The following is a 14,647-nucleotide window of genomic DNA, read 5'->3' as shown; positions in this document are numbered from 1 at the left end:
TTTGTGATACTTAAGGCATGGGGGGGAAATAAGAAATATTTACCCATCTTGGGGTGGCTTGGAGATGGTTCATAGGGAACAACTATTCCCCTTCTCTTCCATTGGGGACGTTAAATGAAGCTAGTGGAGCCAAATTAAAAATAAACAGTGGGTAACTAGCCTGGGACTTTTTGCTATGGGGAGCTGCAAATGCTAGGAGTTACCTGAGTTCAGAGGGGAGACTGCGCAGATTTATGGAGGATAAATCCATCGAAGCTCACTAAATGCATAAAGCCCGTGTCTGGTTCAGTGGGTTTCTGAGATGAAGAACTTGGTGTCTGGCAGAGTATTAGGTGCAGTATTATATACTTTTTTTTTCCATGTTTTCACCATTTTTAGGAGAAATTGTGTCACTTTATGGTGACTGTTGGAAACAGATATTAGGTTAGATGGACATTTGCATGAAACCAGTACAGTCATTCTTTTGTAGAGCCTTGATTCAAGCATCTTTTGCTGTGTTTTGCAGCAACTTCCCTCAGTGCACCAGTTTGCTGTTGTCTTTTTTTTAATAGACTCCTTTAGAAACAGCTTAATCCTTTGAACTCCTTTTTTTTCCTATTGGAAACTTTTTCTTGAGGGAGGACCTTACCTATGAATACTGTTGAATACATTTAGTCTTGTCTTTTGTGGTTTGTTTTGGTTGGTTGGGGTTTTTTTAAACAAAATCCCTGTCCTTATTCTGTTGTCCTTGTTTCTTCCTTTGTTGAGACTCCTGAATGCTATCATTTGCCATCACTTTTATCAAAATTCCATTCAGGTTGCCAAGAGATTCTTCTTAACTTTAAAATCTTCTCAAATCTAGACTAGCTGCCCCGTGAGTAACTTCCTCCCTCCAAAACAAAAGTAAGTCCCAATGCCTTCCATGAGCTGTCTGTTTACAAAGCAGCATGCTAACACAAATAGCCAGGCAGGTAAGTCCTATGAAATACAGGATTTTGTGGTAATTCAAGTTGCTTAGAAAATACTAATGCCTTTTTTCCACGCTCTTCGGACTTTTGTGGGGTTTAGTAGGTTTCTGTAATAGTGTTACCTTTCTTTCTTTGGCTGTCATTCCTGAGCAAGCTATGTCTTTATGTATATGGTATTCCAGTCTTGCCAGTTGTCCCACTTTGGCTCTGTGCTGCTAATTAAAAAATAGAGAAAAATTAATTTTGAAAGTTTCAGGGGTAGAAGAGGGAAGGAACGAAAACTGTTTCAGACAGATAGAAGGGCTAAGCAAGGATCCAAGGAGTGAATTAAAGGGGAAACTGTAGCTGCAGCTGGGACTTTCTCCAGCGTCGATCCCTGCAGGAATGGCGGCAGAGGTGGAGCAGGCAGAGAAGACCCTGGTTGGAAATTCCTGTATGTTTCTATTAATGGAAATATTTTCTTTCTTCAGTTGTTTCCTCGAAAGTGCACCTGGCTGTATGTTATCAATAACACATTAATGTCCTTGTCAGGTACGTATAAATAGAGGGAAAATTAATAAAATTATAAATAAAGAGAATCATTTAAAGTCATAATTCAGTACAATGTATTTTGATTGTACTGAAGTAGAAAACTGTGCATTGTTTCTTGTGTTTGTATAGGGAGCTTTGCTTCAAGAGTGTTTTAATGTGAAAGACTTTAAGAGATAAAACTGGACATTTACAAGTACTAGAGCCAGTTGTCTGCAGTGTGCCACTGTATTTATTTATTTTTAGTTAGACTGGAAAAGCTCAGCACTTGGTATTTGTCAAACAAGAGTTGCCTCTGCCAAGGCTGCAATTTGACTGAAAGTGCCTAGAGAATCTAAAGAGCGTCGCTCCTCTTTGGTCCCTGAGCTAGGCGAGTCAGAATAAGGATGGCTTTCATGTGTCAGAACGAAATTAGGAGAGGATTAACATAGGCGCATTATTAAAATGTAGATGCAGTGTTTGATCATTCTCAGTGTATTGTAGCCTGGCAGCATCTTTGGTATGAACTGGATCCAGAAAATAAATCCACCCTAAAACAAAACCAGTCTCAATTTGAAAGAGAATGAGGTGCTGTGAAATGCTACTAATCCAGCAGATTGATTCTTGAAGAAAATATATTTTTCAGCAGTTGTCCTGGAGTAGGACGTTCTAGATAGGAAACAGGCACTGTGACACGCAGACTAATTGTAAGACTGTGCTTTTAAACATGCAGGATTTTGTGTAACACCACTTTTATTGGTTTATAGCTAAAGAAGATGTCCTGATATAATTACCTGTTGGTGTATAATTACAGCCTTCTAAAAATGTATACATAAAACTAACTTTCAGAGCAGCTTTAGTGTTACTGAAATGAACTTTGAGTTGAATGCTGTGTCTTCTCTATGTGTGTTGTTATTGTTGTCTTGTTTTGTTTTTCTTCATATCCGGACTTGAAATATCTGACGCATGTGCTCCGTTTCTCTAGAAGGTAATTTTCTATACATACATTTTTCTGAAATGTGCAGTTCTCTGCTGGAGGCATGGGTGTGATATCAATTGTGCTTTTCTCTCTTACAGGGAAAACATTCCAGCTCTACTCCCATAATTTAATAGCTTTGTTTGAACAAGCCAAAAAAACGGGATTAGCTGCTCATATTCAAACCCATAGGTTTCCTGACAAAATATTACCAAGGTACAAATCTTTCACTTACAGACAATTATTAACAAGTGAAAATTCCCATAAATACTGTTTGTGCTGGTGAATTGGTAGCACAAAGGGCTTTCGGCACCTCTTGTTGATGCCTTTTTTCGTAATTGTTATTCCAGGAAGTTTGCCTTAACGACAAAGATCCCTGATACAAAAGGATGCCACAAATGCTGTATAGGTGAGTAGGTGTTCAGTTGTGCCTTTTTTTTTTTTTTCCCCTGGCCTTTGTCATTGGGCATGGCATGTCTTAAACTCATTTCTTTTTAATAAAGTTATAGTTAGTTCATTGTTCAGAAAACAGTATGACTACATTATTTCTTAATGCTCTGCTTAACTGGTGCATAGCTTTCCTTTTAATTAATGTGGGTGTCTTTGTGCTCTTCAGTGGAAAAGCATTTTTCGTATCAGCTCTCAACCTAGACATGTTGCTGTCTAGAGCAAGATCCAAAAGGAGAATCTGGAGAATGTCAGTAGCACACAGCTGACGGCTGTTGCACGCTCTCTTTGAGACCTGCTGAAGCTCTCAGTGAATAAGTCGATGTTTGGGATCACTGGTTTCAGGCTGCCACCCGAGCCAACTAGTTACTGTGACCCGCAGACTGCCTGCGAGTGGAACGCTTGTTACAGAATCCCAGAGTTGTTGCACATGCACAAATAACCCTTTCTGCTTTGTCAGTTTGGCTCAAGCTTTGACCTAGATCCAGCTTTTAGCGATGCTAACTTGAAAAGAATATTTTCCACAAAGAAAAGGCTGGACATGAATAAAAATTCTGTCAGCCTGCGGAGGAGTGAAGCCATCGCTCAAGTTCTAAGTGCCCAGAAAAGAGTTAAAGCTTGTGGAGTTACAGATTTGTCTTTGCCTTCGCTGACTTTCAGAAAGGCTTGGGTTTTCTACAGAATACACGTCCGTTTGAAAACTGGCCCTAGTGCTCTTTGAAATTGTACCTTTACAGTCTTAAAAATGCTTAAGCAGAGTATAAAGTATGTAGTTTCAGACTTAGGATATTCATTTAGCTCGTATAAAGTGTCTACAGTAGGCATATTTACAAATGATTCCTGAAGTCAGGCTGGTCTTGTATCCAGCTGAACTTGAAAAGACAAATCCTAAACCCAAAAGTTATGGGGCATCTTCACCATTTGGGAAATTTTTTTTTACTTAAATCACAACTTGACCTGGACGTTTTACTCCCTCTGCTCACGCAGCCCCAAGAAGAAGGTGTTACGGCTTTTCTGGCCACTCAGCATGTGGCCTCTTTACTGGGACTCAAAGAATGCTAGTGGTTATTAATTACAAGTATAATTGAATTTGTCTGGAATGTAGAACAACATTAATCACTCTGGATATTTCAGTGGCAAGCCAGAAGGCCGTTATCAGTGTGAAACTGATGTTATTTCTTAAATTATTTGTAAAGGTAGCGGCAGGGTGTTTTTTCAAGTATGCATTGAACTTGCTGGACTTAGGGGAAAAAAACAACCCTTTTTGGGTTTTTTTGTTTGTTTATTTTTTATAGTACGAAATCCATACACAGGACATAAATACCTGTGTGGTGCATTGCAGTCTGGAATTGTTCTACTACAGTGGTATGAGCCAATGCAGAAATTCATGTTAATAAAGGTAAGTATTTCACTTTAGTTTAGAACATTTAATCTTAATCATTATACATTTGTGGAAATAACCTTTCCAGAGTTTGTAATGGAAAGTACATCCCAGGCTAGTCCCATTTGTGGGTTCTGAGCACTTCAAAATCTGGCTTGACACATTTTGACTAAGAAAATCTTGTGACTGAAGTCAGTCAAGTGTTGGATCAAGCCCAGTACTAGCAAAAGCAGACTAGCATATACCTCTGCGCGACATAATGTCGCTCACAGCTCATGCTGTCTTAAAAAAAGCACTCTTAGTAGCAGTGAAAAATTCTTCCATTTCTTTTATATTTTGTGCATGTTATTTTAGGCTTCTTATTTCCAAGGTAGACGGAAACTTTACAAATGCCTTACTGTGTTTTTTTCCAGCACTTTGATTTTCCTTTGCCAAGCCCTTTGAATGTGTTTGAAATGCTAGTGATACCAGAGCAGGAGTACCCGATGGTCTGCGTAGCTATCAGTAAGGGTACTGAACCAAATCATGTAGTTCAGTTTGAGACAATCAACTTGAACTCTGCTTCGTCGTGGTTTACAGAAATTGGTGCAGGTAAGACTGTTGGTCCATCTTGCAGCCGTTTCATTGTCTGGTAGCTGTTGATACCCCTTCCTCAGAAGTTGTTTGGAAACCCTTTAGGCTAGGCAAAATGATGCCCCTTCTCTACCTAAAGCATATTGAAGCTGATCCCAGGTTCTTCTTGTGATGACCTGCCAACTTCAGTATAAACTATCTTTCTTAAAAGACTTCATTTTTAGACACATCTTTTATTTTATAGATTTCTTTAAACAGTAATGCAGACCCTGCTGATTGGTTTCTCATTTGTGGTTGCATGCTTTTTCCTGGGGTCAGGCTTACTCCTCTTTCCCCTTCTTTCCTGTGTAAAGACTCACATAAATGCATTCTTGTCTGTCCTCCAGCCCTTGGAGGAGGCTTGTCATCTTCAACTGGCTATTAATAAGTAGAAGATTTTGTTTTATCTTCAAAAGCTAGTTGATATCTTGCAGATGCTTTCCTCTGCTGGCTCTGTTGGATATACACTTTTACATTTAAATACTGCTTTTTAGCAGCTGTACCAAGAACTTCATTAATAAAAACTAGAAAAACTATTAAATCTAGCTTAGTATCAGCACAATAATCTTTCCAGATGTGTATTTATGGGAAAAGAGCATTTTTCTAGGAGCAAAGGTTCCCTTGATGATTCCTTTTATTCACTGTCGTGCCTCTTCATGAAGGAAGCTGACTTGCTCTGCTGAACTGTAACATAAAATGTATTTTATGCCAATAAACAGTAGTGCTTTCATATTAAATACCTGCTTTGAACTGATGGATTTGTCCTTAGGCCCTGTACTCTTCCCAGAACATTCTGGGATCATATAGCCATAAAAAAAATTTGAGAGTAACAAATATTGTAGATTGCAAAAGGCTCGTAGCATACTGAAAAGGCTGTAGCAATGGGTGAGAGGTTGAGAGGAGGGGAGGCTGAGATCAGTCCTGTGATGTGATATAAAATAATCTGTTTTCTTTTTCACAAGGCAATCAGCAGTTAGATGCCATTCATGTAACGCAGCTGGAAAGAGACACTGTCCTAGTCTGCCTGGACAGTAAGTAACATGTCTCTGTTGAGCAACTTACTACACCTTGTGCAAAACTTGTTTTGCCACAGTTGTTGATTTTTAACTCTCCTACAAGTTAATTTGTCTCCCTTCATTACTAATTTGTGTTGTAATATTTCCTAACAGATACAATTCAGATAAGTGGGTTTTCACTGTGATTCTTGTGATTCCACTTCCCCTATTCATGTGTGTGTCATGCTTGTTTCTTTTCAAAATGAAATGTAATGCAGCATTACAGATCAGAATTCAAATATACGCCAATCAGAAATTTTCAGAATTTACTGGGCAAAAGTGACATTTGCCTGTTGCATATGCTAGCAGGACAAATAGCTAACACTCCGTCATACACAGTAATTACAACCGTAACTCTCATGCATCAGAGGTTAATACCACAATGGGAACTTTGCAATGACTCAGCCTGCCTAAATTTCCAACCTTTACGTTGAATTCGCATTTCTGCACTCTTTGTTATTTGCAGGATGGCTGTCAGCAGAGTCTAAAAACATACAAAGTGTGTAAGAAAACCTTCTATATTTATTTTGAGAGAAGGATGCTCTTGGATTCACTTTAGGCAAATACTATACATGTTAGGTTTGGGCATTTCTTTGTGCCTGAAAGATGCAATTAGTATTTCATACTTAAAGCCATCAGTAATCCTTTTCAGCAGTGGGGTTTAATACTTGTTTTTCTGTTTTTCTTGAGAATTTGTGAAAATTGTGAATTTACAAGGGAAACTGAAGTCAAGCAAGAAATTGGCCTCTGAGCTGAGCTTTGATTTCTGCATTGAGTCAGTGGGTAAGTGATTTGCTTCTCTATTGTCTCTCAAGGACTAAGAACTTAGAGGGATGAGTGTTGAAGGGTTTTTAATAATCTAGACTGGTCTAGTGCACCCAGTGGGGCCTGACGCTAAAAAATACATTGTGATATTGTGAGCTGTCTCTTAGTCTCCACTGACATGCTGAAGAAAGTAAGGCAGTTGCCAGATAGTGCATCCAATCTGCGCTTGTTTCCATCTGGTGTCATTTCTGTTTTGTAAGTAAGATGTATCATGATTTGGTTGGAAAAAAAGGCTGACTGGTTTCTGGTCATTTCCATAGCACTGAGAAAAACCTTTGGGGAGGAAAAAATGTTTTAGTAATACATAAATTTGTGTTAGCCTTCTAAAAGCTAAGATTTTACTTAAAGTGATAGCACTTCCATTTTTTAACGGTCAGGGTAATAGTATTTGAATCTAATTCTTAGAGGACAGGCTGCTGTCTTTAGACTAGTAGAGGATAGCAGCCTTGCTTCCAAAACTTGCATTGCAGTTGTCAAGGAAGTATTTCTGCTGTAATAAGCTCTCAGAAATATCTAATTAACGTAAGTTTAATAATTCCGTATCTCAGAAACTGAACTTCTTTCTGGAATCGAAATCAGTAAAGACACAACTTGCTTTTGTTAGCAGTTCTGTACAACTTGCATTCCTGGGTTCTTCAGGCATTTTCCCTTTAGAATAAGATTCTTGACACAGGCATTTTGTATTTTAACAGCAGTTGGTAAAGCAGTGCACGTTCTTTTATACAGCATCTCTATTTAGATATGTTGGACCCATCCTGAAGGAAGATATTTTTAATCAAGCCTGTGATTCTTCCCTAAATTCTGACATGTTCTAATTAACTGCTGTACTTGTATCATACAATATCTCCTGCTGACGCATGCATAACGTGACTCGTCCGTTGCCTTTTCCTTGAACTCTGAAGGAATTCATAGACAGAAGCATTTATCCTGAAGTCTTGCACTTACCAGCTGACATTGAATGATGTGAGCAGTTCTTTACACTCCGAGTGGTCTCTCGGGAATTTGGGCTATCAACAACTCTTCATTCTCTGATTGCAGTGGGGAGTAGCAGGTGAAGATTAGTTTAAGGCTATTGTGACAAACGTTGCTCTTAGGATTCTGCTGAATGCATTTGTTCTGTGTATTTAGGACATGACTAATACCGAGCAGATACAAAATGTGGCTCGAAGGAATAGTAAAGGAAAACAAGTAGGATTTAGGAAAATAAAACACGGGGTAATACATGTTTCTGTAACACTGCTTAAAGAACACCAGGCTCTTCATCCGTTATTTTCAGCAGTCTGGTAATTAAATCAGAGCTGGTAGCTTTCTGTGTTCTCTCTTTGGCCCTGAATGGAAGACTCTTCCCATTTTTCATACTCGCGTCTATTTTGAAGTAAATATAATAACTGAAATGATCTGTAATTTCCAGCAATCCACAGTGTTTTGGTTGGCAGCATGTTTATACACTTCCTGGCGTGTTCTCCAGAATCATTAGGAAAACAAAGATCCAGAGAATAGAAGTGAAAGGGAGAAAAGGAAAAAGAGAGATGCCTATCTTGTCTTGGCAAACAGGGAATCTCTGAGTGGTACGTTTTGAATTGCACTTAAAAAGTAATGAGCATCTCAGATCCAAACAGTCGTTTCAATCCAGTTTTTCTATGGTGATTTTGGAGTTTGGCTCTTCTACCAGGAGTTCGGCTCTTCTCACCATGTACTTTCTCCACATGCTTCTCATTGTCACTGCTGGTGAGAAACCCAGGTTTCCTTGGTTCAGATAAGCCACGCTCGGGTCTGATTTTGTGTTTCTTCTTTGCAGTGTGCCTTCAAGACAGTGTGCTGGCCTTCTGGAAACATGGCATGCAGGGCAAAAGCTTTAAGTCAGATGAAGTAAGTGATCTCCCAGTCCCTCCAGGTTTAATTTCTTCTTGTTCCTTATTTACCATTTGATACTTGGGCCCCTCTAGCTGCTTCCCTAGTGATAATGCTCGTGCTCCATGTTGTCATTGCTGCAGCGTGCTGGTTGCTTTCTCTGACTTCCCTTTAAAAAAGGTGTCCTTTTTTGCAAAAAGAATGCTGTCCTTTTTGATGGCATCCTCTGTGAAAATACAGGGAAAGCTAGTCAGTCTGCTGACAAAGATTTGATCAACATGCTCCATCTGTGCCACCGAATCATCTAGACTGATAACAGTCTACAAGACAAAAAATATTTAAAATAATTTGTATTTTATGAAATTTAAACTGATGCTAAGCAAAAAAGTGTTTTATCTGATTTATTCCTGTAATTTGCACTAAATTATATTTGAATTTTTTAAGAGACTGATCTTCTTTAATTTTTTTTCTTCCTTCCAACTCAGACCAATAAATTTCATTTTGCCACTGAAATGGACCTAAATGTCTCCATTTTTCTACAGGTTACCCAAGAGATATCAGATGAAACCAGGGTTTTCCGCTTACTGGGATCAGACAGGTAATCACTTTGAAGAAACATAAACCTTTTATTTTATTTAAACCAGCTTTCTAGCTTCCAGCTGGAACTGGCTTCCAGCCCGCCGCAGATCTATCTGTAGGCAGTCCTGGGGGAGGCAGTAACACTGTTTCTGCCTCCGATAGCCAAAAATTTCATTAGTGATTGCATCTGCATCTGAAATTATTACTAAGAGCCCCTGTGACCTCCCCCACTTTCCACTGCAGAGTGTGAACACAAACACAAGCGTATAGAGGTACCGTGTGAGGAGAGAAGCGACAGGGAGAGATGAGAGCCACCTTTGGCTTGCGCCGAGCAGGGTGCCCAGTGCACTTATGGAAGAGCCTGCTTCTGGCTTGGATTTTCCTGGTGAACTATCTTGGCAGCTAGTTACTTAAAAATAATCTTCGCTGTTCTGGACCTCGAGGTCTGGAAATAGCAGAGCAAACTAGATCGCATACAGGTTTTAATGCACAGTGGTCTAAATTCACCCATTACCCACAACATCCAGATGACTCCTTTCAGCTATGGAGGCTGGGAAGAGGTGTGCAGCTGCCTCCAGGTTTGAAACCTTACCAGAAGCTGCCCCAGTCTCCGGATTTGGACATGTGTACTTGGGGTTTCTCAGGTAGTGAGAGTGCTAAATGTGGAAGTAGATAGTAATGAGCCAAGAAATCAGTTCTAATCCCTGATCTTCTCCTCCCTCATTTGGCCTTTGGAAAGCCTGGCTCTGACTCGCTTTCTGTTAAGTTAGCCATAATTTTGTGTGCTTACGTTCTCGGATCCCCGGTCCAGAAAGAGTGAGAGCGTGCTAGCTCTTTGGATGAGGAGGGGTAGCCCGTACAAGAAACAGCTGAAGTCTCTGCTTTGCATCTGTGTCACCAAGGACCCCACTGTACTTGATCACTGCAGTTGGAATTGGGGATCCTTGCCACTGCTGACTCTGAGATCTCAAAAATACAAACACAGTGCAACCTCTGACAACGCGCACTCTGCCTTTTCTGCCTGTTACCCCCTTGTGCAGACAGGCAGGGGTAATTTCCTTCCCTGTTACCCCCAGCAGAGCAGGGGGCATTTTATTGCAAGAATGAGCTTTTGCTAAAGTCCACTGCGGTAGAGATGCCGTATGTATTAGTCCAGGTATGTGCTGTGCCACCATCAGTGAATCTTTCTTGCGTACTGGAATTGGTACCTTTAAATGGCTCCTATTTCTGTGTTGGGCTGGTGAACACAGGAGCATCCTAAGCACACAGAGGGATGGGAAGCAGTGTCTCATCTGGTTCAGCTCGCAGGTTTATAGAAGACATGCGTATCTGAATAACAACTTAATACAAAGTACTTTTGGGGGTTGGAGATCAGGTTGAAGTCCTGCTGCATGCAGTTTTGCAGAGAAGGCATTTTCTTCCATTCTGATCTCATTGAACTGCCAAATCCTTTGTTTTGTATTTTTCCATCTCTGTACAAACGGAGCAGGAATCTTTTCTACCATTCAAGTGAATGAGATGTGGTAGCACTTTTTTGGCTTGGATCACTTAATAACTACTGAGTTGCAGAAGTGAAGATCGGGGACAGAGGCTGTTAAGAGTGAGACTCCATTCGAAAACTCTTTGAGGAATGTGACATGGGAGGGGAGTGTGTGCAATGCTCACCCTTTGAGAAATCTAACTCAGCGTTCAAGTGGCACATTTGGCTTATTTGAAAAGCAGGTGGAAAACAAAAAGCAGAGAGAAGTTTAATCTTAAAAATGACAGGTTATAGTCCTAGGAGCTGGTGAAAAGAAATGCAGGAGCTAAGCAGTTGGAAGGGAGAGAGGTGGTCAAAGGCCCGACCATACCAGCTGCTGAGATGATTGTCAGGGTTCAGCATGGGACAGATGTGTAGAAGACAGCAGTCAGCGTGACAAGACGGGGAGGGACAGGTTTTCCAGAGGAGCCTACAGGAACGTGATCCAGCAGGACAAAGGCCAAGATGGGGTTGAGCGTTCCCTGTGAACCCATCCACTGATAAATATTTAGAAAGGAGAAGAACTGTTTAGGTTAGTGGCTGATGCTTATTGCAGGATGTAGGAGGTAAAAACATATTTGGGCCATAGACGATAGGAGGGTTGCACCTCCTCGCAACACTCTGGCTCTGAGATAACTTCCCAGTAGAAGCAGAGGACATAGCTGGAGGTGGAGGATGTCAGTTGGGAAGGGGTTTGTAACATACTGCGTGTGCCTGTGGTTGAGCGGGGCAGATCCTGGTTCACGAAGCTGCTTCTAGTCTTCTGTTCCTTGTATATTCTTCTTTCGTGTTTTTATGAGGAGTGATGCTGGAAAATGAGGTAAGTGATTTGAAGAATAAAATACCCAAGATACTTAGGAGAACCTATATCCCTCCAATCTGTAGAAACCTACGAGCAACATGTTTATTCCTCCTCGTATTTTGCCACTAACCATTTTGGATTCTGTTTGTGTTTGATTGCAGAGTGGTAGTGTTAGAAAGCAGGCCAACAGAAAATCCAACCGCACACAGCAATCTCTACATCTTGGCTGGACATGAAAATAGTTACTAAGCAACAGTAACCTAACGCAAATAACAGAGTGAATTTGCCACACGAGGAACAAAGAAGCATTAGGAAACTCAGTACAAGCGGGACTGTGACTTACTGTTTCTTTTCTTGACACCTAAATGATGTTGTTTTAGGGTGGAAATCAATACATTTTTGCAGCTGGGAACAGCTGGTTCTGTCTCTTGCCACTGTGTGGTTGGTTGTATCGAGTTTGCTTAATAAAAGCTATGAGATAAATAGCCCTTTACTCGTTAGTTATAGGGAAACAGAGCCTTTAAAAAAACGTTATGCAGTAAAGGTGCCATAAACTGTTAAATATTTTACTTCCCTTGGGTTTTCCTTATATTCTGTAGATACAGATATAGTGCTGGCTGTTTCCCTGTTTTATACTGAGTCTTATTCTTAATAGAAAAGATTTGTGTAGGAAGTGGAAGTATCTGCAAAGCTTTTTGGTTTTAAATCTGCCATTCGGTATGGCTTTGTATAATAGACTATTTAATCCTTATTTATTAATCTGCTGCTAGAATGGTGTAATGTATCTAACTTTTAGCAAAGGAAGGTTGCAGAGCAGCTTACAATTTTTTTTACAATTGTATAAAGATTTGATTATTCTTTTTTCTTGTAGGGATGTAGTGCATTATTGAGGGGTATGTTACAATGTTGGTTGATCTTGTAAAAATGCAGTTTTGTACAACAAAGTATTTTGTATTGATTTTCTGCCTGCAGAATTGCCATAAAAGGGATTTTCTTATTTACTAGATGTAGGGTGTGTGTACACAAAATATAATATTGATACAGACATGTTGCTACTGGGTGGGTGTGTACAATATACGTGTGTGTGTGTGCGTGCATGTGTGTTAAGTTGACCGGCAGTGTGTATTTTTTATATATATATATTTATATATATATAAAAATGTACAAAATATATATGCTTTATTTTCATAAATTAGGGATAAGCCTCGTGACGCGAAATGGAAATTGTACCTGGTCATCATCCTTAATGAATGAAAGTATCATGTATCAAACTGCCCATGACGTATAGTTTATTTATACTGTTCCAGAGGGGAGCCTATAGCGATAACTGAGCTTACGAGCTTTTCTGTTTGTACAGCCATCCAACTGTTGTCAGTCAGACAGGCGTTTGGAAGTGGTGATTTCCCCAGCTGTGTGGTATAAATAAATATGATAAGAACCAGTATTCTATGTTAAAGCTTTCGATCACTTTTTCCCTTTCCCTGTTTTGTCACCTGCATTTTTCTTTCTCTTTTTATTCCTCCATTAAAGAGTCACATCGGTTCCTTTTGTCTTCCTCATTAATTAAAATTCTTGAGGTACCATTAAATATAAATATAGACTGACTACAGGATAGCATCTGGTTTTACTACCTCACATTAACCTGCTAGCTTTGATGTAAGTAAACACAGTCCATAGGCAGATATGGTAGCAGTTCAGAAACATTTGACTTAAGGGGTTTTTAAATGAAATCCTGCAGCACACTGCTGCCTATTTGCTTTGAGTGATCTGCCACCCTAGGAAAGACAGGGTAGAAGCTTCACGCGTCATTTTAATAAAGCAGTAAAGGTAAGTGTGTTACAACGGCTTGGCCTGTCTGAGGGCTCTGCTGAGACAGCAGAGCCGGAGTGGTTTGATTTCAACTCGCAACCTGAGGAACGGGGCGCTGGGTTGTCTGCTTAGGCATCAGACTACGTGATTCATAATTTAACATTGACGGAATTAACTTGGCACACGTGATGACTCGGTAGCGTCTTTTTGTTACTAGGTACAGCTGGAGCTTTATGATGTTCTGAAGGTCTGGAAGGAAAAATAGACTTGCACATAATTTAGCATTTTATCCACTTAGCATTGTCATTCAAAACTAATTCTTGGTATTGATATTTAAATCAAGTCAAGCTTTTCGGTTCTGAAACTGTATCAAAGTTTAATAAATAGCAAGTGTACAGATAAAACTCAGTTCACATCAGCTGTGATTGGATCAGCAGTATTAAAAGAGGGACATGTAATTTTTGTGTTTTAAAGAAATCAAGTTCTCTAGAACTGAAATTACTTCTCCATAGGTAACAGTGATTGGTGATTAACCCTCAAACGGTATAACTTGTAGTCTACAAAGACTTTAAAATGAAAATGAAGACAAAGTGAAGCACCAGGTGTAGATGTTGTAGAGCAAACGCTTTCACTTAACTTACCTCATTCACTGCAGAAGGTAATTTTGGCTTCATCTTTGAAAACACTTAAAGAAGATCTCTAAAAGACGAGAGAAATCTGTAAATAAAATATGAATATTTATGGGGAGTAACTGGAGTAAATAACTATTAGGTTATGACACTGTCATGCAAAAGTCATGAACTGAAAGTATTTTTCTTTGAATGACATGAATGACTGGTGATTTGCTGAATCATAAAAAAAATGAATCTAGGAAAGTCCTCATTTAATCAAACCTCCTTTTTTAGCTGTTAAAGCATTTCTAATGGCATGTTCTGAGATGCTTTGTCTAGTCTGGTTTTATAGACAGTGGCATTTTTGGCATGATCTGCAAGATACTGTTTCCTAGTGTAAAATCTCACTCGTTACTCTTAGCGGAGTGTAGCACAACGGATTTGCATGTTTCATAGCTGAACCGGCCAGTCTCGGTGACTCTGACTAGTATAATTTGTATTTGTTGGGCTGTTTAAGTTAGTCTGGTATTGTCTGTATCTTTGTATCTGTTTTGTGACATTTCAACCAGGGTTGAGAAAGCCTAGTGTGTGGTTTTGGAGTTTATAACGCAAAAGCTTGTTCACCCCCTCATTACTCTTTTGACAACTATCAAAGTATTAGTTACTTGATGCACAAGGTTCACGTATTCAACTCGAAAGCCTTAAAACAGGCTCCCAGAGCTCTTT

The 14,647-nt window shown here is 39.6% G+C and overlaps 1 protein-coding gene across 1 annotated transcript in view; it reads left to right on the top strand.

Moving 5' to 3' along the window:
• The window catches only part of MAP4K5 (mitogen-activated protein kinase kinase kinase kinase 5), a 71,259-nt gene extending 58,592 nt beyond the window's left edge, over positions 1-12,667 (top strand). Inside the window, exons 22-32 of the mRNA XM_059819307.1 lie at positions 1,418-1,478; positions 2,440-2,442; positions 2,532-2,646; positions 2,781-2,839; positions 4,173-4,276; positions 4,672-4,849; positions 5,833-5,901; positions 6,616-6,708; positions 8,549-8,619; positions 9,144-9,199; positions 11,663-12,667. Coding sequence (XP_059675290.1) covers positions 1,418-1,478; positions 2,440-2,442; positions 2,532-2,646; positions 2,781-2,839; positions 4,173-4,276; positions 4,672-4,849; positions 5,833-5,901; positions 6,616-6,708; positions 8,549-8,619; positions 9,144-9,199; positions 11,663-11,750 — 897 coding nt within the window. The 3' untranslated portion in view covers positions 11,751-12,667. The remainder of the gene's footprint in view (positions 1-1,417; positions 1,479-2,439; positions 2,443-2,531; positions 2,647-2,780; positions 2,840-4,172; positions 4,277-4,671; positions 4,850-5,832; positions 5,902-6,615; positions 6,709-8,548; positions 8,620-9,143; positions 9,200-11,662) is intronic.
• Positions 12,668-14,647: the final 1,980 nt, after the last annotated feature.

The sequence above is a fragment of the Gavia stellata genome, chromosome 7, assembly GCF_030936135.1.
Source record: "Gavia stellata isolate bGavSte3 chromosome 7, bGavSte3.hap2, whole genome shotgun sequence".
Taxonomy (NCBI): Eukaryota; Metazoa; Chordata; class Aves; order Gaviiformes; family Gaviidae; genus Gavia; species Gavia stellata.
The sequence above is the reverse complement of the archived record's forward strand: the minus strand, read 5'-3'. Positions and strand labels throughout refer to the sequence as shown.